This window comes from Wyeomyia smithii, chromosome 2 (genome assembly GCF_029784165.1).
Source record: "Wyeomyia smithii strain HCP4-BCI-WySm-NY-G18 chromosome 2, ASM2978416v1, whole genome shotgun sequence".
NCBI classification, from domain to species: domain Eukaryota; kingdom Metazoa; phylum Arthropoda; class Insecta; order Diptera; family Culicidae; genus Wyeomyia; species Wyeomyia smithii.
In genome coordinates this window covers 208,620,898-208,647,370 of record NC_073695.1, presented here as the reverse complement: position 1 = coordinate 208,647,370, position 26,473 = coordinate 208,620,898, and the positions used below count along the sequence as shown (strand labels likewise).

The 26,473-nt window shown below is 41.7% G+C and overlaps 2 protein-coding genes across 6 annotated transcripts in view; both read left to right on the top strand.

The window, feature by feature from the left end:
• The window catches only part of LOC129719816 (serine/threonine-protein kinase WNK2), a 77,701-nt gene extending 67,921 nt beyond the window's left edge, over positions 1-9,780 (top strand). For 4 of the 5 annotated variants that reach the window (XM_055671225.1, XM_055671223.1, XM_055671224.1 and 1 more), the window contains 7 exons: positions 37-2,662; positions 2,734-2,868; positions 3,603-3,665; positions 4,807-6,761; positions 6,823-6,973; positions 7,039-7,711; positions 7,808-9,780. In XM_055671225.1, the coding sequence (XP_055527200.1) occupies positions 37-2,662; positions 2,734-2,868; positions 3,603-3,665; positions 4,807-6,761; positions 6,823-6,973; positions 7,039-7,711; positions 7,808-8,316 (6,112 nt within the window). In that variant the 3' untranslated portion in view covers positions 8,317-9,780. The remainder of the gene's footprint in view (positions 1-36; positions 2,663-2,733; positions 2,869-3,602; positions 3,666-4,806; positions 6,762-6,822; positions 6,974-7,038; positions 7,712-7,807) is intronic. The other variant, XM_055671226.1, reaches the window with a different exon arrangement.
• An 859-nt stretch (positions 9,781-10,639) lies between these two features.
• Positions 10,640-14,047, top strand: LOC129721987 (zinc finger protein 37-like). Its single transcript, XM_055675140.1, has 3 exons — positions 10,640-10,913; positions 10,985-11,102; positions 12,106-14,047. The coding sequence occupies exons 1-3, from the start codon at positions 10,873-10,875 to the stop codon at positions 13,783-13,785; spliced, it is 1,839 nt and encodes a 612-aa protein (XP_055531115.1). The 5' UTR covers positions 10,640-10,872; the 3' UTR covers positions 13,786-14,047.
• Positions 14,048-26,473: the final 12,426 nt, after the last annotated feature.

The window sequence follows — 26,473 nt, the reverse complement described above, 5'->3', positions numbered from 1 at the left end:
GATAAACACTTTTGTATCTGTTTTATTGTTATACAGATATTTACGCCGCTTCAAAAAAATCAATCCGAAAGTGCTCAAATCATGGTGCCGTCAGATACTGAAGGGGTTGCATTTCCTACATTCACGCGCACCGCCTATCATCCATCGTGATTTGAAATGTGATAATATATTTATAACTGGAACCACAGGCAGCGTCAAGATTGGTGATCTGGGCCTGGCCACACTGAAGAATCGTAGCTTCGCCAAATCGGTGATTGGAACTCCTGAATTTATGGCTCCGGAGATGTACGAGGAACACTATGACGAGGCGGTCGATGTGTACGCCTTCGGTATGTGTATGTTGGAGATGGCCACTAGCGAATATCCTTACAACGAGTGCAATACGCCGGCTCAAATCTACAAGAAGGTGACATCTGGCATCAAACCTGCAAGTTTGGAAAAGGTAGAGAACCCAGAAGTACGGGAAATCATCGAACGGTGCATTCACGACAAAAAGGAAAATCGACCAACATGCAAAGAACTTTTGAATTTTGAATTCTTTTGCGAAGATATCGGAGTACGATTGGAACCTATATCGAAGGAAATTTTCATTGCGAACCCGGAATGTACCAAGATGGAGTTCAGGTTACGCATCCTAGATCCTAAGAAGCGTGTCAACAAACACAAGGAAAATGAAGCAATTCAATTCGATTTTGATACAAGAGTTGACGATGCGGATGAAATTGCTAGTGATATGTATAAAAGTGGGATCTTGATGGAGGATGATTCCAAAACGGTAGCAAAAATCTTAAAGGTGCAAATTCAAACGATGCTGAAGGAAAAGGAAGAGCGTGCACGACAGGTGCAGCTTGAAAAAGAGACTGAAGCGTTGCAGAAGCAAGCGGCGCTAGCACAACAGATTTATGCCCAACAGCAAAGCCAAATGGAATGCTGTGAAGCTCAACCATTAGAATTACATGTTCCTCAAATGGTTGGTCAAGGAGTTCCAATCCCGCAGCAACAGACCTTCTATCAACCCTCATCTTTGCCTACCTCGCAGGCACAGCAAATCATCTATCAACAACAAATTTCAGCTCCTGTTGGTAATGAACAGATGATTCAAAATTATTCAAATCAAGCCAATCAATATTTGAATCAGCAGCAGCAACAACAGCAAATGATTCAACAGCAACAGTTCCTAAACCAAATGCCTCAGATTTCCCAACAAATGCAAATCCCTTGCAGCATACCTCAGCAAACTCAAGCCGCTCAACAGCAAACAGTTGTGCAAGCTACTCAACAGCAGCAACAACCTCAGCAAGTATTCAGTGATCCCCAACAGCAACAGCAGTATTTTCAACAAATGCTGCAACAGCAAGCGCTAATTCAACAGATGCAGCAACAGCAAATCCCAATGCAGCAACAGAATAATGTACAGTACATGAACCAGATTTCCCAGCAGCAACAGCAGGTATACCAACAACAATTGATCCAACAGCAATTACTTCAGCAACATCATCTGCAGCATCAACAAATTCAACAAGCTGTAATCCAAGATCAATTTCCCACTCTAGAACAACAACTGCAGGCAGTTCTTCCCATTCAACATCATTCTCAGCAACCACAACAACCCCAGCAACCGGTTCAACAGTCACAACTTCAAACTCAGTTGATTCCGAATCAGCAACAATTTTCGCAACAATCTCAGATGATTCACGGTCAAACCATTCAAACTGCCCAAATAACACATCAACATCAGATGCACATTCAGCAACAGATACAAGAGCATATGCAACTGCATCAAAGTTTACCCCATCCAGTAAACATGATTCCTAACAATCCTCAAACATCGATTAATCATCAACAAATCACTCAACCGCAACCTCAGCCTCCGCAACAATTGCCACAATCCCAGCCTCAACAACAATTCGTTACGCAGCCGGTGGTCAACCATATTCCACAACAAGTCTCGATCCAGCAGCAAATCTCTCAAGTTCAGCAAATTCCACAGCAACAGTTACAGCAGCAACAAATTCAGCAACAGATCTACTTTCAACAGCAACAACAGTTGCTACAACAGCAGCAGCAACAACAACAACAGCAGCAGCAGCAACAACAACAGCAGCAGCAACAACAACAGCAGCAACAACAGCAGCAGCAGCAACAACAGCAGCAGCAACAACAGCAGCAGCAACAACAACAGCAGCAACAACAACAGCAGCAGCAACAATTGCAACAGCAACAACCACTTCCTAAGCCCATCGAAGCCCCAGTTCCCGAACCGGTTCGCACAGATTCTCTACCCAGCCAAGCATTCATAGATGCAGTTCAACAACAACAGTTGGCTCAACCTCAACCAGCGGCAGTAACAGCCGTTCCGATGGTTGTTACTCCAACACCTGCACCCACTCCCATACCACAACCCCAACACGTTGCGAATCCTAGTGAATCAACACCGACGACTGGCCTTCCGCCATCGCAACAGGCTGCCATCCCAAAACGCTTGACCAATGAAGGAAGCAAAAAGCGCCGCAATTACCGCTCTACCGAGCGTAATCCAAAATTGCAGGTGCTTGGGTTCGAAAATAACATCGTCGAGTGTGAAATGGAGAACCGACCAAAGACAATTACTTTTAAATTTGATGCAAACAACGTCAACCCAGTGGAGGTGGCACAAGATTTGGTGAGTTTTTTCGTTTATTAGTTGTGTATCGCGCTGGGCTTTTTTATTTTTATCTCTTATCACGCTTGCAGGTGTTAAAAGACCTATTGACCGAGGCGCAAAGGTTAGTCTTCATTGAAATGGTGCGAGACATTCTTCGACAGCTGAAAGAAAACCCAAACCAGTTGCCGGTAGCTTCTCAATGCTGCAGACGGAATACCGAGAAGGTAAGTTTGAGTTGACCGTGCCGGTCGCTGAGTATTATTACTACTACTACTACCACTACCATTGGTTGATTATAGCTGCACCATATAACCGTTGCCTTCGAATGATGCTTATCGGTTCGTTGGTCTTTTTTTATTTCATGAATTTACTAACGTTGTTTATACCAGTATCTTTTTTTTACTATTGGATTGGGTTTTTTTTTTTCTACTTTGTTAAGTCTGTGTTCTGAATGGGAATACAGTGGAATAGAGTTTATTCTGGAAATTTTCTTCCGACAAAATTAATAGTACACACTTAGTTTATTTCGCTAACATTTCCAACGTTTTGCTTGTGCAATCTTGTTTGCAGAAATTTTTGAATACACGGAAGAAACCTTGTAAAACATTTCGCGCAATTTCTCAACTGCTTCGCTAATTACGTTTAAGTGTGTTCCCTAACATACCGACAATGCTGTATTTCGATGCAAACATCGACATATTTTATAGTTCCAATACTCTTCATTAAATGTTACGTAATAAAAAATATCTGCTCTGCAAAAATAATTAGGATCTTCTTTTTTGTGCTAAAAATCTTTCAAACATCCTATTTTTGTAACATTTTAAAACATTTTTTACTTCGAATCAGTCTAGTATTTTGATCCAATCAAGTCAATATTGTGTGCGCTCGCTTACGCAAAACAAATCCTCACCGTTTTTCCTTCTCGTTCTATCTGTCCCCCACAAACGGTACTCCACAGGTGCGTCATGCGTCCTTAACTCGCCAGCGTTCGAATTTTAAAACACACCAGAGACATAGATCAGTAAGTTTCTTTCGGAGTAATAATGCGTTCCTTTTTCTATTCAAATTATTACGTTTGCCCTTTTTGGTATCTGTTACTCTCGCGTTAGTTACGTTGTTTTACGTGTTCGTTTTTTTTTCCTAAATAATTTTATTAAAAAATAATCGGGGTTAACGTTCAACTCATGTAGAGCAAACACAGTCCCCCAGCCATGTACAATGAACTACAAATAACCTTTGTTATCAGTGTTGTGTTTTTTTCGCTAGAATTTTACAGTAATTTCAAGTGCAATTGCATGTGGGTATCAATTAGAAGAAACCGTAATTAGTCAAATATCCAACTCGACGGCTTCACGACGTTTAACGTATTGTTCCCATTTTGTTGTTAGTTTTGCGCTTGTTGTTTCTTTACAACGTTTCCATTTTTGTTATGCGTGTTTTTTTTTTCGCTTGCTTCCTATAGGATTCCAGTTGCATTGATTCCTACCTGTATCATTTGAGTTCAGGTATTAATGAATATTTATTTGCCAGACAGTGATTTTGGAATAATTGAATAGTACAAGTAGGTACTGCGTTATGCTACGTTTCCATCTTTCGGAACTATTTTATTTTCTGGTTCGTTTAATTGCACGATAACTTCGGTAGAAGCAGGTGATATATGTATGACAATTTATTAGTGATCATTGTGGGCCATGCCTTCCCCTGGGTAGCATCGATTCAAAGCGGAACATTTTGAAATTAACATTGATGTCGTATTGGCTCCTGGCTTTATTGGCTTCACTTTCGTGAAGTTAGGAACTCGCTATGATAGGTGGCATGGAAGTTAAAATGATCATGACTTCGTCTGATTCGCACCACCACAAACGTATAATAAGTATAACCCCTGTGGATTTGTTTATAATTTATCCAATTACGGAAATCAATTCTACCAACTATTTGTTACATGTTGAAGTTTTCTATTCTAAATTCACACGTTTGATGCTAACTGCTTCCACTTCTCCCTAGTCTGTCGACACTGGCACATCAGCCTAATGAAAGCTAATATGCCAGCGTGATTTCCTCAGCTCGTTCTTATAAACGCGAGTTTGTTTGCACCCCAGAAACATGTCGAGAATATAAATCAAAAGTAATACTAACGCTTCATTCAATGATTCATCTACCAGCGCGATGAGACTTCGACTACGGCGTCAAACTTTTCGCACATGTTCGACCCGACCATCATCGACCGGCAGGCACTGGCAACGGCAGTATCCAGTACGACCAATTCTTCGGCATCATCTTCACCGCTGTCACAACAGCATCCTGGTGGGACCAATGGGGAGCTGCAGAAAACACTGTCAGTTGATAGCGGCGGAAGCAGTAGTGCTGCGGCTGGCAACGACAATGCCGACGCGGCAACTGAGGATCATGGGTCCAAGGGTGATTTAAAGGATATCGTCACGATTGGGGAACTTGGTGGAGGGAACGGCGAAATGACAACCGTTACACATGTGTTGATTGATGACGGAGCGAACGATAATAACAGTAGTTGCGATGAAAATTCCAGAAAAACTAGTACTATTAGTACAGATTATACATCGCACGAGAACACGCCGGAGAACACGGTGACTCCGGGTAGCCAAATACAACAGCAGTTCGTATACAACGAGCTAGAACAGGACGGAACTAGTACTGCACCGACGCCGGCAACAGTCACATCTGAGAATAAGGATACAGGGACCGATAAGACGGATCAGTGTATTATTACAGTGCCATTAGCCAGTAATGAAGAGCAAAATAAAGTCACTAACACTACTACTAACAGTAATACTGAATACTCCTCTAGTCAACCAGTTAGCTCGCAGATTTCTGCTACGGATAGCGATACTTCTACCACTATAGCTGCAACCGAACCAACAACCACTCCAGTTACTACCGCAAACAATACACATGTACCAAGCAATGGTCCTATCGATTCCCCAAGCGTAGAAAAAATGAATCATCTAAAAGAAAGAAAAATGTCGCGGTTTTCAGTTACGCCAGTCGTTCTTCCCAGTGAGGAGACCACTGTAGTTACTGGTGCCGTCGATCTAACGCAACCCTCATCATTGCAAAACGAGATGGCCCCTGCTGTAGCTGAAGCTCCTGCTATGTCATTCACGGAACAACAACAAATCGAAGCCATGCAAGCAGAGCAGAATTACGTTCAAGCTTCGAACGAAATTCTTCAACAGCAAATGCTTTTCCAGCAGCAGCAGCAAATGGAACTGTACCAACAGAGATTAATTATGGAACAGCAAAATCAGCAAGAAGCGGAGCTTCTCGCACAGCAGCAATATCAATTACAAGCCCAGCATCGGCAACAGCTGCAACTACAGTTCCAACAGCAGCAGCAGCAGCAACAGCAACAATCGTCACAGCTTATGTCAGACATAGCAACTGCTGAATATGAGCTCCAGCAGCAGCAGCAAATGTATCAGGCACAAATGGCACAGCAGCAGCAATATCAACAAGCGATCATTCAGCAGCAGCAACAGCTGCAACAACAACAGCAATCAATTTCTGCTCAAGTCTCAATCGATAATACATCACGTGATTCTTTGCCTAGTCGTATGCCAGAAACGCTTGAACAGTTAAAGATTGGTCTAGAAAGTATCACCCATGTGCATGTTATAACGAGCAAAACTTCTTCCACTAGTCTGTCCAGCACATCAGCGCACTCTTTACAACAACCGATCCAGCAACAATCACAAGATCCTCAAGGACAGCTTCCGCCCAACGAATATATCGTCCAGCAGCAGTTTTATCAAGCACAAGAATACGTCCCAGAAACGCAAGCTGAAGTTGCGCAAGAATATGTCCTCGATGGTAACCCAGCGCAGGTTGATTTGAATATACCACAACAGCCGCATCTGCTCCAAACCCAGCCTCCTTCGCAGGATATATCGATGTACAATTCTCGGCGCACGTCGGCTGACATTAACGTGCAATCAGTGGATGCCCAACAGCAGCAACTGCCCGGATCTGTGCCAAACTCGGTAGCGGCCGTTAGTGCAGCAGGAAGCGATGCTAGTACACCCAATCTGCGCGACCAGGAGAAGCGTCTTTCAAACCAGGGTAGCGTCGATCGCATTGATAGGTAAACTTCACTTTTGACAATTCAACGTTGCTGGTCATTAATTTTGTTTTAATTGTTACAGTTCTGCGAACAATTCATTGGCTGATCTTAATCAAAAGTTAGCACAACTGACGTCCGCTCAAATTAATGAGCCTACAGCAGTGCAACAAACGCTGCAGCATCCAAAACCACCCCAACTGGCTGCATTCGAACACCATCATCTACAAACACAGGTAAATCACATCAAGTCTTGTTTCGTAGCATAAAGTTATTATATTTCTACCTAAATCATTCACAGCACAACTCTGCCGTGACTAGCCCTTCGGTAGAGTACGCTGAGCTCAAGTTCCCGAACGAGGCCAAGCCAATGGTTCGCAAGGTATCTCGCTTTCAGGTTCAGACGGTACAAGAATCTCCTAAAATTACCCAGACGAAACCGCTTCATAATGATACTCCGCAAAATGCTGTTCAACAACAACAGCAGCAGCAGCAGCAGCTAAACCAGCCAAAAACCAACTACTCTTCCCCAACAGACGAAAAGCCCTGCCAAACATTCCCCGCGCAGCAACAGCTCGTCTGTGAAGTCCCAATGGCCAACGATCTTGAAACTAAGCTTAATCAAGTAATTCCCAAGACACCCAATGTAGACACTGTTCAGCCGAACTTTGCCGCTGTTCTTCAGCAGCAACAATTACAGCTACTTCAACAGCAACAAATGCAGCAAACTCCTCCCCCGCAGCAGCAACAACAACAACAACCTTCAATGATTCCAGCAGTTCCTAACCAACAACTACAACAACCAGTACCACAGCAGCTCATTCAGCCTGTTATGCAGCAACAATATCATCAGGCTTTGCCACAGCAATCTCAACAGCCCCAAATGCAAATGCAGCAACAGCAGCAACAACAACAATTAGCTCCCGTTTCGATGCAAATGACACAACAGATGATACCGGTGCAGAATGTAAACAGTGAGTAACTTTTCTATGGTCTAGCAATAGAGTCAATACACCTTTTGAATAAACTGCTTCAAGTTATTAATATATATCGTTTTTGTCCTCTTACAGACACCGCTGCTTTGTATTCAGATCAAAACGCCGTGGAATCGTTCAGTAGCGAAGACATCGGCCAAAACCTAGTCGCCATTCAAAATTACCTGCGCAGTATGCAGCTTATGCCGAGCGCCCGGCAGCAGCTACAACTGTTGGTGCAACGTCAGCATATTGAACACGAAGAGCTCAAGCTTCGCCACTTTCTCGAGCTGGAGAAATTTCTTAAGCAACAGAAGGAGGATATGAAACCACCTGCGATTCAAGCGCAACCACCGCAACAACAACAGCAGCAGCAACAGACACAGGTTCCAGTGTCGATGCAGACCCCGCTGCCGCTGCAGGCGGTCATAGCGGACATCACATCACCCACTCTGACTGTGAGTCGGGGTTTTGACACAGTTACGATAACTACTGCTTCCTACAGTAACTACAATAACACGATCGGTAGCACCGGTAGCGGTGGAAGTGGGCCCGAAATGGAACCCGACCCTACGCTTACAATTGTAAATGAAACCAACAAGTAGAGAGAGGCTGGTTTGCTGACTTGCTGCCACACCGTCTAGGTTAACGTACACAGTAAAAATTAGACCTACCATATGTAGTAGTGGCCTGACTGTAGAATGATTTTCTTGTTAGAGGAATTTACTGCGCTAGTAAAAACTGCTTTATGTTTTGTATGATGAAGCTACCGTTCTGTTGGCAACTGGTTTTACCACTGAAGGCATCACCTGTCGCTGGCTGAATTTACGTAATGCCAAAAATTATTATCACTCTCAATCCCTAATCGTGTTACACAAAGGATTGCTGAACGTTTTCGACTGCGGAAATTGAACCATTCTTCACACCGTGTGGAACACGCAACGATTTCATTCCAGTTTAAAAATTTATCGTTGCGATTTCTCGCTTGCTGCAAACGGTTCCACACAAATAAAACCCGCTTTTCGACTATTACTCTTTACGAAAAAAAAAAAACATAACGATTGCGCTGTGTGCATTGATGATAATCTCGTTTTTTTTTTGGCTGCCCCGAAGTAGATTTAAATATAAAAATTCTGCTGGACGGTTTTTTGAAACATGCGAAAAGATATTGTCTATTCCCATAGAACAGAAAAGATATTTACTCACTAACGACGGCAAATGCAAAAAAAAAATACCCGTATTGTAAAATGAAACGAGAATTGTAAAAAGGGAATCACAATATAGTGTATATTTTATAATAATTGCGTAAAATTATTGATAGGCGCTTTATTTTCTAGACGAAATATGCATGCATGCAGTTAGAAAAAAAGGAAGAAAACAGGACAATGATAGGCATAGTGATGTTTGAAGGTCGCGATCCTTTCGGCCGGTTCTTAGAAAAAAAAAGATACACGATCGAGATGCGCTTTTAAGGTTGAACCCTATCCGTAATTGATTTTCCATGTACTAACTATCTTGGAAGTGCTTTTCACATCTCATCATGGAATTCAGTACCGGCTTGGCACTCGCTAGAACAAACATAGATGTGTATGCGTTTAATTATCCTCTCACTTGCTCTATCTCTGATTCTCTTTTGCGAAAAGAGTATAAGTCACAATCTTTGGAAGGAATAGGCGGGCATTGATAATTTAACTGAAGCGAAATTATGCTAGAATTGATCTAACAAACAAAAGGCGCCAACAATCATTGTGAGGAACAATGGAGCAATGTCAGTTACTATACTAATTGTGATGCATGAGAGAGACGAACACGGACTGTTTTGAAATATTTGAATGTATGGTCATGACGTAAACGAGATTCCAAGGGTAGATTATCGAGGTAAACAAGAAATGCAATTGATTGGCAATGCAAGGATAGAGCAGAGAGGAAAACATTCTTCGGAAACAAACCCAGATTTGACAGGGTTCGCATTACTTTATTGTATTATATATTCTATTCTATATTTAATGAATTGAAAACTAAATAAGATATTAAATATCTATTGAAACAGGAAAAAGGCAAACGCTGCATTTTCTGTGTTTTTCCTTGCTTTTAGTTTGTTGGTAAATGCACATCCGAAAAATGTATTTGTATTGGAAAAGACTTAACCTTATTTGTCTGAGACAGTCCTTGCTGCGTAGATAAATCATCTAATTCAATCGTTTTCAGTTTTAGGTTAAATAGGTTACTGGTTATAGGAGAGTAAATCAAAAACATTCTAACCGAGTAAAGACTGAAGCAACTGTTAACAAAACTGTTTCAAGCGTAGCTAGCTTTTTTCTTCCAAGAAATCCGTGCTTGGGCTTTAAAACACGTAATGTTTTTTCATCAATTTGAAAAGAATAAAAGTTTTTCGTCTCTTTTTCTTATGTAATTTTTTTAAAGGGCAACAAATTTAAAATTGATGAGTTTAGAAATTCGATTTTCGGTAATACAATGGTTCATTGTAGTTACCTAGAAAACATGTTGAATAAATAAGGAGAAAGATTTTAAACGCACATTCTATTGGTTAATGGAGCTGTGAACAAGAACCAATTCTCAGGTACAACAAGACGAAAAAAATGTCAAAATTTCTAATGCTATTCCCACTCGGTCGAAAAAAAAAACATACTACCTGGGCGACAATAATGCTAAAATGATAAAAATTGCTGCCATACTTGATGATTCAATACGACCTCTGTATTCAGTTACAATTTACTACCAAATTTGTTCCCAACTAAACTGGCATATAATCATTCCAGAATTAGGCTCGCCCGTGATGTGCGTAGAAGTTCTTGCTCGCGAACGTTAAGCTCAGCCCACAGCGGTTAGTTACCGCCATCTGTATTTTACACTAAGAAGCTTGACATTTCTTTAATCCCACGGGAACGATTTGGCAATTGAAACTTGAATAAATATAAAAGAAAAAAAATAACGAAGAAAGCAAAAATGATGTGTATACCTTATCGGAAAGTACTGCTGCTTCGAACCAAATAATTAAATAGTAAATACGGAAATCTTGGTCAGTGGTGCGCCGAAAAAGAAAAAAACAGCAGTGCTGCCTGTTGCCGAAAACAACAACAAACACTTCGCTTGGCTGGAGGATATCTCTCAAGTTCCAGCGAGCAATAACTTTTCGACGGATGATGGAAAATATTCTACTGAAGGAAGCAATAATCATGGCGTTAGTTTCTCTTGATTATTCTCCTCACCGAGTTCGGACTGTTTATCGGAATTTTTGTCTTCTCATTTAAGCAACAGCAATAATATGTGTCGACTGTGCTTATCTGCCAACGGGATTACAGAGCCAATATGCTACGACCAGCGTGACCAATTCTTGCTGCAGAAAATCTACGAGTGTACCACGCTGCAAGTAAGTAGAGTCCTTGGGTTAGTGGGTGTATGAGCAACAAGCTTGTGTGCGCTTAAGTGGACAGTGCAGAAGAGGCGTGATAAAAAATACGAATTATTTGTTCGTAATCATCGGTTTCGCATCGGCGAGTAGCAATATTGTTGTTTATATCTTCACCACTTGCATGGAATTAAGTTTATAATAAATTTAGATTGAGGCGAGTGTCCCTAAAATATGCCAGCAGCTGTAAACATACAATTAATGTCTTGCGTGAAAAAAGCAGCAAGCTAATGTACGGTGTTTTTAGTCCAAATGACTTGAAAACACGCAAAATTCTATTCGTGTTTTCGACGTAAACAACGTCTTACTGCACTACATCGGGGTTCATTTTGTAGAAGAAACCTTTACCAAGGTGTAACGTCGGAAAGATCGAAGCATGCCTAGAACAGACTTCATGAGTAGATACCAACTGACTACTGTAATTCGGGTTATTCGCGTTGAAAGAGATTTCGAAGGCTGTTCGCACCTACGTGAACTCTCGTATGTAATTGTCAAAATGTGCGTGATGACAAAAGTAAAAATAGTTCCTTCTCTCTTTTTCGCACGCAGAAACCAAACAAATATCAGCAACACAGTCAACGCGAATATCCTTCAGTGGCTAAAAATGATTCGAGAAGTTCGTAACAGCTACCTTTATCAGAAAATTCAACGTCCTGCTGTTAGGATGTTATTGAAACTAATGTCTCGAAGGAAAACCGCATCGAGTTATGTATAAGAAAAAGCGCTGCTCACTCGTGCTGTAGAACTGGACAAATGGCCTGATTCTGTAAAGATTCGATCTTACAACTTCGCGCTTTTGAAGTGGACTTTTTAACCTTGTAACTGTGAAGCGTTTTAATTACATTGTTTAGTCCTACGTCAGCATTTCATACAACCCTTAGGGCATTAAACCTTGTAGTATTTTTAATACGGAAAACCTTTTTATTGCAAAGGTCCTGATTATTATCGTAAATGTCGTTTCTAGATCTCGCCCTTGGCCGGCATTCCGTCATCGTTGTGCACCATCTGCAAGGCACGTCTGGACGAGTTCTACCAGTTTCGCTGGCAGTGTATAAAAAATGATGAAATAATTCGCAGAATAGCGGACAACTTCCCGAAGAACCAACAGCAGTCATCGCCACCACAACCGACAACGCCGGAAATAGGTAATCAAAACCCTAAACAAGAGATAATCGAAATCAACTCAACACAGCTACAGCCGGTGGATGAGCCTTCTGAGTATATTGCTACTGGGAGCAAAAGATCGGAAACACCAGACCGATATCCGCACCCGGAGCATGTATCACCAGAACGCTCCGATCCAGTTCCCTACGGAATGAGTCAGCACGACCATATTCAGCATAATCAATACAACGTTGACGGTACCATTTCTTCCAATGTTTCATCAGTCGAGAGTGTTCACCCGGTGAACTTTCCTCCGGAAACAAAGTATCCAATGTCGGAGCCCATGGCACAACAGTTTCAGTTTACGGATTTTCGGAGGAAGCGTGGGCGTCCTCCCAAACAAAAGTACGACCAATATCACCACCCTATCGTGAAATACGGCGAGAGTTCTATTGATGATAGTAAAACTCAAAATTCAATAGATTGTTCCGAATCGAGCAATACAATGATTGATGAACCCGAAACCATACTAGCCTACGGTGACAGCTCTAGGAGCGGAGACTATCAGCAAGAATCAGTGTACGGCCGATGGCCTTCTGAACAGAAAATCAAACTTGAACAAACGGATAATCAAGTGACACGTTATGAAGAGCAACATAACACCACAGAAGGTCACCATGAGCATGAACACAAAGACTACTTAAAACATTTATCCGATAATTCGGTGCAAACCGCAATGAGCACGGATGGTTTCGTAAAACGAAGCCGTGGTCGACCACCGCGGGAAGGAGGTTGTCCGAACCAAGACCGAACGGAATATCGCTTCCAGTGCCAATACTGCGATGCTAGATTCAAGGCGGCCATAAATCTGAAATTGCATACAAACACCCATACAGGAGAGAGGCCATATAAATGCCAATTATGCGATAAATCGTTCGCTCATCCTAGCAATTTGAGTGTCCATTCTAAATTGCATATGCAAGGACGGGTTAAACGAGAAGGCGCTCCATCCGAAAAAAAGTTTCAATGTCCATACTGTCACACACTGTTCGCGCTGGCGTTCCAGTTGAAAATCCACATCAACACCCACACCGGTCAGAAACCGTACGTTTGTAAGAACTGTGGTAAAGGATTCGCCCAACCGAGTAATTTGCATGTGCATGTGAAAAAGCATTGCCATAAAAGAACCGAGTACGAAACGATGCTTGCAGGCCCTTCGGTGGCCCACCAGCAGCAGGATCCGCTGCAATCAAATTCCCCGGTAACAACGCAGCTAAATTACCATGCAATGCCGCTACATCATCACGAACACCCTTTAGTGCCCAGGTCGACGCATCAACAACAACAACACTCTCCTCATGTCCAACCTGCAAATCATGCTCCGGAAACAGCAGCCGTCTCTGGTCACGTGCTACCGGCTCCGCACCCTCAACATTTGAATACACCCGAACATCCTCAGCTGCAACAGCAGCACGATACTCCTCCAACCAGCTCTGCTCCATCACATTCATTGACAATACCGTCGGTTATGCTGGTTTAGTGAACATTGTTCCGAGCGATTGCAATAGATAAGTATAAATGCATACAAACTGTAAATAGTTGCACCGTGGTTTTACCATTATTCAGTAGGTACTACCAATTATTTTGTTTAACATATCGTTATTTTTCATTTAGCTTCTATGTCAACAGAAGAATAAAGTTTCCAACGTACTATTGCAGCTGAAATAGCTAGATTAAGAAATATATTAATATTTTTTCATATTTTTATAGTCTGTTGAGCAATAAACGTATTATAAGATAAATTTTTATCTGTTGTTTCTTGTTGAAAAGTTTTGGCATATTTTAAGGAGGTTACTCAAGCTTCGATTGCTCACAAGAAACTATATTTTAAGAACAAAACGATACCGGATTCCATCCATCATTAGTTCTGGAGCAAATCTAAAGCACAGAATGGAAAAAATGATAGAACATAGCTTTTGAGCCATTTCTCTGAATTTTGGTGTTCCTAGCCAAGTCGGATGTAGGTAAAGTCTGCAGAGACTCAAATTAAGCTCCCCCGTAAGCAAACGTAGAAGCGACGAACCCGGCGAGAAATTACTCTGCGACCTTTTGACGCACTTTTTTATCATTTTCACTGTAGTTCGTAAGTATTTTTGTACATGTTTTTTGTACTAATTTACACGCGTTTTTTTAACATATTTTTCGGTTGTCCGACTTTTCCTAGAAAACCATTCCCCAGAAAATAAAGTATCGAAGGATTTTCCCCAGAATGAACCATTCTCCAGAATACCAAATCCCCGAATGTACTAGTTACCAGAATCCTAAACCCCTGAAAGTACTAGTTACCAGAAAACCGATTCCCAGAATGCACCAATGCCCAAAAAACTATTCTCCAGCATCACCGTAATGAGAAAAAAACATTAGTATTCAGTTATTATATTGTTAACATTCTAAATTGACATTTTCAATTAACACTTGCGTACCTGACCCCTCCAGAGCCGAAAACATGAAAATTGATCGAACCTTTTCAAAAGATCACAAATTTATCATAGTTTTTGGGACAGTAGGGAACATTTGTTCCGGATTTATCGAGGGGAACGGTGGGGTAAGTACCCTTGGGTTAGTAACGGAAAGCTGAAACTCAAAAGGCTGAAACTCGAAGGCTGAAAAGTATGTATCATAAACGAAGGGCTGGATGCACAAAATGCTGAATTCACAAAAGGCTGAATGTGCGAAAGGCTGAATCATGAAAGGCTGAAAGTTTTGTAATTTGCATCAGAATTGAAAATTTTGGACTCCATTGAATTCATAATTTTCCTAAGGTGACAAAGTATAATTTTTTGGGTCGCACCTTGATAAACCAAAAAATAATCTGTTCTAGTAACATGCTTTTGAGACAAATAAAGAATTAATGGCAATTGAATAGATTAAGAGAGAAGTGGAAACCTGCCACAAAAGTGTGAAATAATAAGTTTTTTTCGTTGAACATACTGATTGAAAACCATACCAATGCGGTTCTGCGTTTAATCGACGGCCTAGTCTCCAAACCTCACCACCCCTAGACAATCTACCACTTCGTATACCATACCCATAGGTATTCGTATTCTCGTATCCATAGGTATTATACCTGATGCGGCTCTGCCGCATGATCGAGGGCAAGGGACTGTGGCGGCCCCCAAGGCCGGCACTGCTCCCGCAGCCCGAGCCGGCCGCCGACCCGCCGTCGGAAGCGGTGGCCACGTGCACTCAAACAACTGATCTGTTGGATTTTCTAGGTCTATTCCAAACATAGGGGTGATCCCCTAGCTTACGTCCGAACGAGTGGTAGCGAGTAAGAACAGCATTCACCCCGGACAATCGAGTTGGCCAAAGGCCACGAGTGTGTTGCATTATATATAGTTTTTAATATAAACTTATATTTACATGCAGAAATTGGGCTATTTCATAGACCGGAAGATTTTCGGCGGTAAAAAATATACCGACGTTGGCGACAGTCTGATAGTCAATACAAATAATTCACACAAACGATGAAACCGAAATAAGAAGCTTTTTGAATTTTCAGCCTTTTGTGATTCAGCCTTTCGTGTTTTTCTGCCTTTTGTAGTTTTTAGCCTTTCGTGATTTCAGCCTTTCGTAGTAGACCCGTACCTTTCCAGAGACATAGGCTAATTTAAAAACGGTAGCGAAACCTTGCTTTAACATATCAAGCTTTAGGTTTTTGCAAAACAACACAATTAACGATCGGTATTCCGCCACTTTGTTTTAATTAGATAGTCGGATTCCCTCAGCCGTGCCAGTTCTGAATTGACTGTTTATCGATGACTGCACCCCAAGCCGGAAAGCGTATGAACTCTGGCACGACGGGCGAGCGAGCACACCGCACGCCCGCGCGAACGGATGAACGGGCGCCCCACAAAACCACACGGCCGAACGCCCCGGAGTGCGTTGAGGCAGAAGCGCTGGCAAGCCCACGGCGCAACACCCGCATGAACTGGGAGCACGCGCAGACCCGCGACCCGGCAGCCTCGTAGCCTGAGTCATCCCAGTCTTCAGAGCCAATCCTTATCCCGAAGTTACGGATCTAAATTGCCGACTTCCCTTACCTACATTGATGCATCGACTAGAGACTCTAAACCTTGGAGACCTGCTGCGGATTCGGTACAAGCTGTTGAGAGTTTGCGTGCCCTAGTCTTTGATTTTCAAGGTTTAAGAAGAGAATATCGACACAGCATTTTAATACCATGCTCTACCAGCCTGTCCAACCATATCTCTCTATGAAAGACTTTCATGGCTAGTATAACTGTTAAACAGAAAAGAAAACTCTTCCGATATCTCTTGTTGGCTTATCGGAGGAAAGGATTCATGTTGCCATGATTACAAAGGCGCTACAGTTTCCAGTGTGCACGCCAATGCAAACGTATACTCAACAAGCTCCGGAATTGTAACCGGGTTCCCTTTCATTCGTTTAATATATACTAGTGCAGCGGTTCTTAATTTTTTTTGACCGCGTACCTCTTGGCCACACTTTCCAAATCAATTGTACCCTCTGGCTTGGTTTGTTTTCGCAGAGAGGGTGAGAGTAGAGGTAGATCGCGTTATGTAGTCTAGTTGACAATACGTTGATTCAAATGATAGAATCGTTATACATTATACAAAAACTCAGTTCTAACAGATTTTCCATGTTAAAAAAATTAAAATGCATATTTCTTCGTTTTAGGATAACAGTTTTCTGGAAAACGGTATTTTCTGGGAAATAGTTTTCTGGGCATTGGTTCATTCCGGATAATAACTTTCTGGGGATTAGTACTTTCTGGGTAGCAGTTTTCTGGTGATTGGTACATTCTGGGATTTTGTTTTCTGGGGAAAAAGCTTCGGTGTTTTATTTTCTTGGGAATAGTTTTCGAGGAGTTGTTATACAATCATATTTTTCAGTATCAGTTTTTAAGAAAAGGTGTTTTTTCGCAGCAAGTGTCGCGTATCAAAAGAAATTACCACAAATTACACTGTTAAATTTGATTGAGATCGACAATCGATCGATCATATCAGATGCGATTAGATTAAATGCGAAACTAAGAATTTGATTGTTTGAACTCGGGGTTTCACTACTTTATCAACAATTACTCCTGTTTTAGCTATTCATAATTTTTAAATCGGTACGAAGCTGTTGCTGTTTTTCTTCAAAAATAGTATTTTTTTTTAGTACATTTTTGAAGAAAAACAGCAACAACTTCGTATTGATTTAGAAATCCCGTTCCAAAAAGCAAGTAAACCAAAGTGTTCTCCATTATGAAAAGAAAAGATTAAAACAAACAAATACATATAATCTGTTTCTCAGCCGGGCATTTAAACCGGTTACTTTTCCGTTTGAGCTGAGCATGCCCGTACATCTCATTTCAGTGCAGAAGCTCTGAAACGATAATAATTCGCTGACAGGATAATGCAAATCTTCAGGAATCGACGAGAAAAAAAAATGGCAAGCCGGTCCTTCCAGCTCAGCCGATCTTCTTTACGCTCGACGTCGTCGTCCCGCCAATCTTGGCTTATTTACTTTGAAACCGTCCGTCGTCAACTGATTCCTTTGCGAAAAAGATTTACGACCTCCGCACCCTAATGCTTTTGATACCTTCGCACCAGGAGCGTACCGCTCTTGTCAATTTACCTGCAATGGATTCAACTTCATTCATATTTATTACCTTCTATGTGGGTATTTTTATCATCCCTTTTCGATCGCTCGAGTGTGCTACCAGCTGATTTGAACCCCCATGTACATAAAACATCGTTATGCTACTCATTGTACTCGACTCGCAACCACCCCATGCCAGACAAGGAGAGGATCCGTACGGAGGAAACGCACTACCGTGTCTACTTCACATTAGGTATTTGTGACGAGTTTTCATGTTCCCTCCAATTTTGTAATGTACCTATTTCAGACTGTGCTCGAGAGCAGTGGTGTTTTGCTCGCTAGAGCAGATGCAATCTGAGCCCGCCAATACGCAGGGACATTTTATTTCCTCCATATGATCAACCAAAGAGACCCTGCGTTGCGCAGTATTGTAGTTTTTAATAACCAATACATGAGCAAAGCAAGACTTCCTTTAATCATATTTCTGCGCAATAGCTGCGTTCGTGGCAATAATGGACACAATTTCCTACAACAAGTTTTCATAAATTTCACGACTTGCGAAATCCTTTAATTTAAGTTGTCTCAAGTGAACTGAAATTGTCACTAAGTTTTTATACCTTTCAGCATCAGTATGACATCATACTTTTCGAAAACATTCGACAAAAATACATAAAACCTGCAAATATACTTTTCGTGTAAATAAAAACTAGTGCAGAACTGTAAGCAGATTTTGAAAAGTTCAGAGTTACTTCACATCTTAGTTTTTTTTAATTCTTCATCCAGCTGTTGATCTGAGATAATCACTTAAATTTAAATGCCGTGAACTCAACGATTGATGAATTCAGCGAAATGTTCTATAAGTTTTCGGCAGAATTGTCGAGAACTTCGGCAAACAAAATATTAATATTTGCATTTGATATTTTTGCACAATATTCGTCGAAATACGTAGTTCAGAAACAGACGCGAAAAATTTTCGTATCACAATTTTTAGAGTTTCGGTTGTGCTTTTTGTGAGGATATACAGATATTTGGACGACTGGAATTGATTTATTGGTTAACTGATCCCGATTTTACTACCTTGGGTCCAATCAACCTGCGCTCAAGGTCTTTTGTTGTTGTTGTTGATCGCTGACAGTTGCCGCATCGTTTTGACGTTGGAGTGCTGTGCGTGGCTCACAATCCGCTTCCAAGATCCAAGTTCTTGGTAAAACCGACAGTTAGGTCGTGAAGCAGGATCATCGCTCTGGATGTGCTGCTTCACTCGGTGAAATTCTGCTTGGCGATGTGAGTCTAGGGGCTATCTACAGATAAGTACACAGTTTTTTTGTTTCTCTATAATGGTGCTAGTATTGGTAATGAACTAAGTGTGTAACATCATTCAATTCACTCGATTACCACGGTTGTGCGCGGTCTGGTTTCTCGCAGGGTTTCATTGACAAGCATTGTTTTCGTCTAGAAAATGTTAGTGTAGTTTGTGGGAGTTTGGAATATGCCTTTTACCATAATCATATGCTTTGATTTTTTGATTTTTTTAGCTTTCGAGCAGTTGTTTTATATAATATTTTATATATTTTATTTGTGGCTTTGTCAACAAATTTATGACTATGTTCTGGATAATATGTATATCTGTTTTTTTTTTTCAATTTTTGAGGCTTTGGATGCATGGAACTTGTACGTCGAAAAGAGAAAATCGACATAAACGCCGGGTTCCTGCGCGTCTGTGTCGGCCAGGGAGATTAAAGCGGTGTTCGTTGTAAACGCGTATTCAACCCGGGCGAGTTTTGCTGATATGTATATGGATTTTTGGAGTGTAACGATTTCGCGAAATGAACCCAGATATTTGATCATAACTCTCTGATCATCATCACCTTTTTAGCCGGAGTCTGCTCGCGCAGACTATTTTTATACATCGCAAATCGAAGTAGATTTCGTTCATTCGATAAATATCGTGTTTAATCGAATGACTACGCGATATATGCCTTTCAAAGAACCGCGTTTACTTTCTCGAAGATATCTGGATTAGTAATAGATAAATATTTGAATTCTTGGTCGGCCCAGCACATTTTGTGACTTGGTGCCCGCATTACTTACGTCTTATATCAACGAAAACGTAGAAAAAAACTAGTAGGGCTTCAGGATTTAAATGGATGGTTTATCCAAGTAAATCACACAAATTTGTGTGTGTGTGTCCCCAAAGTCTCTTATGGTTTATTGGTTAAAATCCTATGCCAAATCCAGAATACGTCTCCACAAAACTCGGTCTTGGGCTGCTACTCTCCAGTCTCCCCTTACACCCGCTGCTCTGGCATCCTCGTCGACAGCACACATCCAGCGCGTGCGCGGTCTGCCTCGAAGTCGTCGGCCTCGATCCGGTTCTCTACTAAATATTATCTCTGCCGGTCGCTCATCCGCCATCCGTGCTACATGGCCAGCCCACTGTAACCTGCCGTGTTTCATCAGCTTGACAATACCAGCGTGTTTGTATACTTCGTACAGCTCGTGATTCATGCGCCCGTTTTGGCAGTGTTTATGGTGAGTCCAATTCTCGCAGCTTCTCTTTTGAGAGCCGTAAAGGCCTCCTCAACTGCTCTACGGTTAACACCAATTATATCAATGTCGTCCGCAAAGCCCAGAAGCATGTGAGACTTAGTGATGATGGTGCCGCTCCTCTGCACCTGCCCTTCGTATCGCACCTTCCAAAGCTATGTTGAACAGCAAGTTCGAGAGCCCGTCACCTTGCTTCAGACCATCTAACGTCACAAACGCGTCGAAAATTCGCCCGCTGTCCTGACGCATGATGTGAAACCGTCGAGCATCGCACGTACCAGTTTAATCAGTTTAGTTGGGAAACCATGTTCTAGCATTATTTGCCACAGCTCGTTGCGTTTCACTGTATCGTAAGCCGCTCGAAGGTCTATGAACAGATGATGTGTCTGCAGGTTGTGCTCTCGAAACTTGTCGAGAATCTGTCTCAAGGTAAACATCTGGTCCGTTGTAGATCGCCCCACTCGAAAACCGCATTGGTATTTTCCAACAAAGGCTTCCTGCAACGGCCTCAGTCGCTGGAACAGGATACGAGAGAGAATTTTGTAAGCGGAATTGAGAAGGGGTTATGCCTCGATAATTACTACACTCGAGTCTATGTCTCTTCTTGTAGATAGGGCATATGAGTCTTTCCAACTTGTCCGTAGGTAGTTGTTCCTCAGACCATACCCTTAGGATAATCTGGTGCTCGCTCCCAACTTTAAAAAGTTCGGCTGGTAAGCCGTCCTTCCCAGCGGCTTTGTTGTTTTTTAGCTCTTTGCAAGCATTCTTCACCTCGTCCAATGTTGGTGGGTCCACAGCTTGTCCGTCCTCCCCAATTTCTATCCTGTTCCCTTCGACGACTCTCCTCCCTTCCTCGCCGTTCAACACCACTTCGAAATGTTGCTTCCAACGCCTGGCCACCTGCGATTTATCGGTAATCAGGTTCCCCTCTCTGTTATTGCACATGGCAAGTACTGGCACGGTCCGGTTCCTGATTCCGTTGATCGTTCTATAGAAGCTCCTCGTGTCGTGCCTGGTGAAGCAATTCTCTGCCTCCGCGAGGACGCGATCGTAGTGCTCACGTTTCTTACGGCGATGAAGCCTCTTTTCGGCAGCTCTTGCCTCCCGATATTTCTCCCACATCTGACGCGTTACACGATTAGCTGCTACTAACGTGTTGGCGTATGCTCGATTCTTCTCCTCCGTCACCTCTAGGCACTCAGCATCGAACCACCCACTACGCGTGGTTCCCGTTGTCATGCCTATCACCTCTCGCGCTGTTTCGCTGACCGCATCATGGATGTGCTTCCACTGCTCGTTCAGGTCCACTCCAGTTGGTTCACCGATCCGTCTATCCACTTTCCGAGTATACTCTGCAGCAACTCCTTCCGCTGATAACCTCTGGATGTCTAGATGTATCTTCCTCGCCGATCTCGATTTAAATACATTGGACAACCGGGCACGAATCTTGCCTACCACGAGATAGTGATCCGAGTCGATGTTTGGCCCTCGAAAGGCACATCTATGACGTCTGAAAAGTGCCGGCCGTCGATCAGCATGTGGTCGATCTGGGAGCAGGCCTCTCCATTGGGGTGCCTCCAGGTTTTCCTTCGAATATTCAGACGTGCAAAATGGGTACTACAGATGGCCATTTCCCTGGCCGCGGCGAAGTTCACTAATCTCAAGCCGTTGTCGTTGGTGGTAGAGTGAAGGCTTTCCCTACCAATAACGGAACGAAAGAACTCCCCTCGTCCGACTTGTGCGTTCGTATCTCCGATGGCGATCTTTATATCGTGCTGTGGGCACTCCATACGTTTTCTCGAGGAGCTCATAGAACTCCTCCTTTACGTCATCGGTTTTATCGTTTGTCGGTGCGTACGCGTTGATAAGGCTGTAATTGAAGAAACTGCTCTTGATCCTCAATACGCATAGACGGTCATTAATAGGCCTCCACCTAATAACACGCTTCATTTGGTTTCCAGGTAGCACGAAACCGACGCCCCGTTCCGCTCTATCGCCGCCACTGTAGTAGATGTGATACTTGAAAGTAGTGCCCGCGGTCGGATCGACCGCCCGGAATTCACGTTCCCCGGTTTTAGGCCAACGCACCTCTTGTATGGCCGCTACCTCCACTTTTGCCTTCCATAGCTCTCTGGCCAAGATGCCCGCGCGTGCCAGTTCGAGCAGAGTCCTAACATTCCAAGTACCAAGTTTCCAATCGTTGTCCTTTTTCGTTTGCCTAGGTCTATACCGATTGTTCCGATTCGTATCATTCTCTGGATTGTTCGTAGTATGGTTATTTACAGCAGCTGCCTTACTAGGGCTGCGATGCCTAGTCTCGCGACGGGGCTGCCGTCTTGGGTGTAGCTGGCTTGTATTGTGTATATCGGTCTCAAATCAGCAAATTTAAACAATGTTTTTCTTTATTGAAATAAACCATGCACACCTGTGTGCGGCCCCAAAGGCATTGTTAATGTTTTGTCCTAAACCGGTACCAAATATATATAATCTAATTGTGTTTCTCTAGTCAGCCGGCTGAATATAGAATAATTCGAAAATAGCTAAATAGAGACGGGTAGGAGGTATATGTATGATCGCATCACTTATCAAAGTGAATCCTGATCTAACGACCCCTCTCCTACTAACAAATTCTCCTTCCTGTGACCTTTGTGGAGATGCAGAGGTTAACACGGTCTCCAAATAGCAAAGGTCACACTAACATTCCTTTCCTCTTCCCACCTGATTGCAAGGACGTGACCGGCGTCGTTATTGATCCTTCAAAGCATTGAGTCACTAAAACTTGTACAATGAGAATGTTCGGTCACTCCCAACCCCATTCAATTGATTCACTGTGCAATTTTACTGATTCGGATCAATCACGGAGTGCAACCATTTATATGTGCAGTCAGCCAAGCTTAGCTAAGCTAAGCTAATATTCGTCGAAATACGTAGTTCAAATAAAATTATTGTTCCTTTTTGTAACAAAAAAAAAACCGGGAAGATCGTAAATAGTTTGCTAGATCATTTTCATTAACACAACAACCCTCCGAAATGAAATAGATACTCGTTACCAAATCTGGCGAAAACGGAGGGTGGGTATTGCAAGCAGACTGAGTGGAAGCATTGTCATGGTAAAAGAGCACTTTTTTCTTCGCCATATGCAACCGTTTTCCCTTGAAATCCACATCCAATCGATCTAATAATGTTCAATAATATTGTTCATTCATTGTTTACCATGCCCAAGGAAGTCGATGAATATTATGACAAATTCCTGGAAAAACTGACCAACACGTGCTTCGGACGGCTCTCACCTCTTTGTCGGCTGTCAATTGAGCTCAGGAGCCACCAAAATTCTTCGTCAAAAGTTTGACACATTGTTTTTTTTTATCAATAGGGTACTAAAGTCCCATCCTGTTTTTGATCATAATCGATAAGGCATGGCTTTTAAATACATGAATCATTCTTAATATTATGTTTCCAAACATTATTTACCGAGAAAAAAGTTTTTTGTTAGGATTTTTTTTTATTTTTGAATTTTTTAATATTCTCTGCATTTTCTGTGTTGCAAAAAGTCTATCGTATTTGTAATAGCCAGCTTTATTCTGTTTATTTAAAAAATCAAGTTTTTATCTTTAATTTTAGTCACCTTTGAGAAACGCGGCTCCCATCACGGGCATAGGTTTTTCATATGATTCATCAATGAATAACAAATGACACACTCTGAGATGCCTATGGTACTAACTAAATCGCTAAATTTCACTTTGCGGTCATTGAGCCCAATTTCATGTCTTAACTTTTTTATCTACTTTTGGGATGTTTCCGGCGTGACAACCTCGTTGGCATTTCTGAACGTCGGTTCTAGAGCCGTAACACTTATAAAAACGTTGCTTCATTTGAACAGTGTTTTAACCATCAGCATAGGCGCCAACTTTGTGGGGGGGGGGGGGTCAAGGCACTGTTTATAACATGTAATAGATTTTGACAGAATTCAACTGCCGGTAACCGCAAGTCAGTCCCATCTGTAGAAATATGAAATTGAGAAACCGTCAACCCTACGCAGTTCGGAAGTGTATGACCATGAGAACTGTTTAAAAAAAAAGTCGGTGTCCGGTGAGTATTCGGAAGAAAAAACTGAACTGCAGTTGATTCATCCGACAACGAATGTCAAGATGATCTGAGACTCAGAAGGTGATGTTCGGAGATATCTTGGAACGATTCCCTGGATTCTGATGGAAGTTTTTCGATACAGAAGGTTCTCCGAATAGATTCACGAAGAAGCGAACCAAGATTCAACTACCGTGGCTAGACGGCTTCAAAAGCATGATATTCTCCCAGCGACAACTGGCTTACAATGGGACATTCGCTCCAGCCAGAGAATATGCGAAAATGCTACCTGTTTTTACGTGCCTGTGGGTTGAGTCTACTGCTGGATGAAAAACAACCGACATAACACTCTGCCTTCAAAAAATCATTGAGCGACTCGAGAACTATCAGGAAATTTTATTTCGGATTGACAATTGCAGTGCGCAGAATAAAAACTTGAACATGTTCCAGCATTTGTTTCTCCTGATCAATTCTGACATTGTACAGGTTCGCAAAATATCATCGAAATTTTTCGAAACAAGCCACGCTTTCATGGCCCCGGATCATGTACATCCAGCTATAGATACCGACATGCGCAAAAGCATACCTGCTCAAACAGTTGGAAAAGCCAAGCAGAATATTGAAGACGGAGGTGATGAATATGAACTTGAAAGACTTTTTCTGTACTACTACGAACACTACACAGTAGGGTAGAAGCACCGGTTTTGGCCATAGCACCAGTTTTAGCCATGATAGAATAAAATTGATAATTTTGAAAAAGTATCTTAGATTACTCTATATTCGAAGTCTCCTATTGAACCTGCTGATACTATTCAACAAAACTATTACAAACTTAAGCAAATAAATATGGGTATTTTAGTTTTAATAAAGGAACTAATTATGCTTTCTCCAATTCACTATACAGCCTAACGTTTAGGTAGTTTGCAAGCAATTTTTCATAGAGCATAACTTTGTTTAAATTTGCCCATTTCTATAACAAATCTTGTTACCAGCATCAGGCACAAATTACTACAGTACATGGATAAAAAATGTAGACATTTAGGTGTGATTTTTCTCTGCAATATCAAAATAACCTACAGCTTCCCAAAACGTTCATTGATCCATTCTTGGCCACATATTAATGCAATTCCATGATTCATAATCCTGATATTGGCCGTATGTAAACAAAACCATGGTAACGTATTGATGTTTATGCAAAACATGAAATATATGGAGTTTTTCGAGCTGATATTTTAATCGCATGAGATATGTGAAACTACAAAACTGGTTTGGGATTAGAAAGTCTCCGTTTGTTCAGATTATTTACAAATCTGTAACTTCATTTGTATTTACCAAAACTAACGCTTCGGATTCTCAACCTTAATTTGACTATAATAAATGGCACTTGAGTTACCGAAGTTGATGTTAGCAAATAATACGGAAAAGTTTCTATGTAAAAAAGGAAAGAGCGGAAGCTTTTTAATGTAGATCAATGACAGACAAAAAATTAATATAGGTCGATGATGTGATGTCAGTGTTATTGAACATCCTACTAAGTTTAAACAAATTCTAACTTGAAGTACTTTGCCCTGCTAGCTATGTGTGAACATAATATCATAATTTAGTTTGATTATTTTATATACTTGCCCTTTGGATAGTTCAAAAACGAGGATTTTCTGCTGTTAAAATATATCAATATGATAAAGCCAAAATGAAAAATAAATTCGTGTGACTTCAACTTTTTCGCGAATTGGCCACAATAGGAGACCCAAGTGGCCAATTTAGAAATGCTATGGCCAAAACAGGAGCCTAGAGAAGTTTTTTGATTGGAAAATATGTAAACAATACAACATAATTTGATTATTTAAACTCATTGTTAGTGCAGAATATAGGCGATTTCATCCGATTTCCCCGTTGAAATTATTCAATTATATAATTTTCGAAGGAAGAAGGACAAATATCTCTCATACATAACATACGATGGCCAAAACCGGTG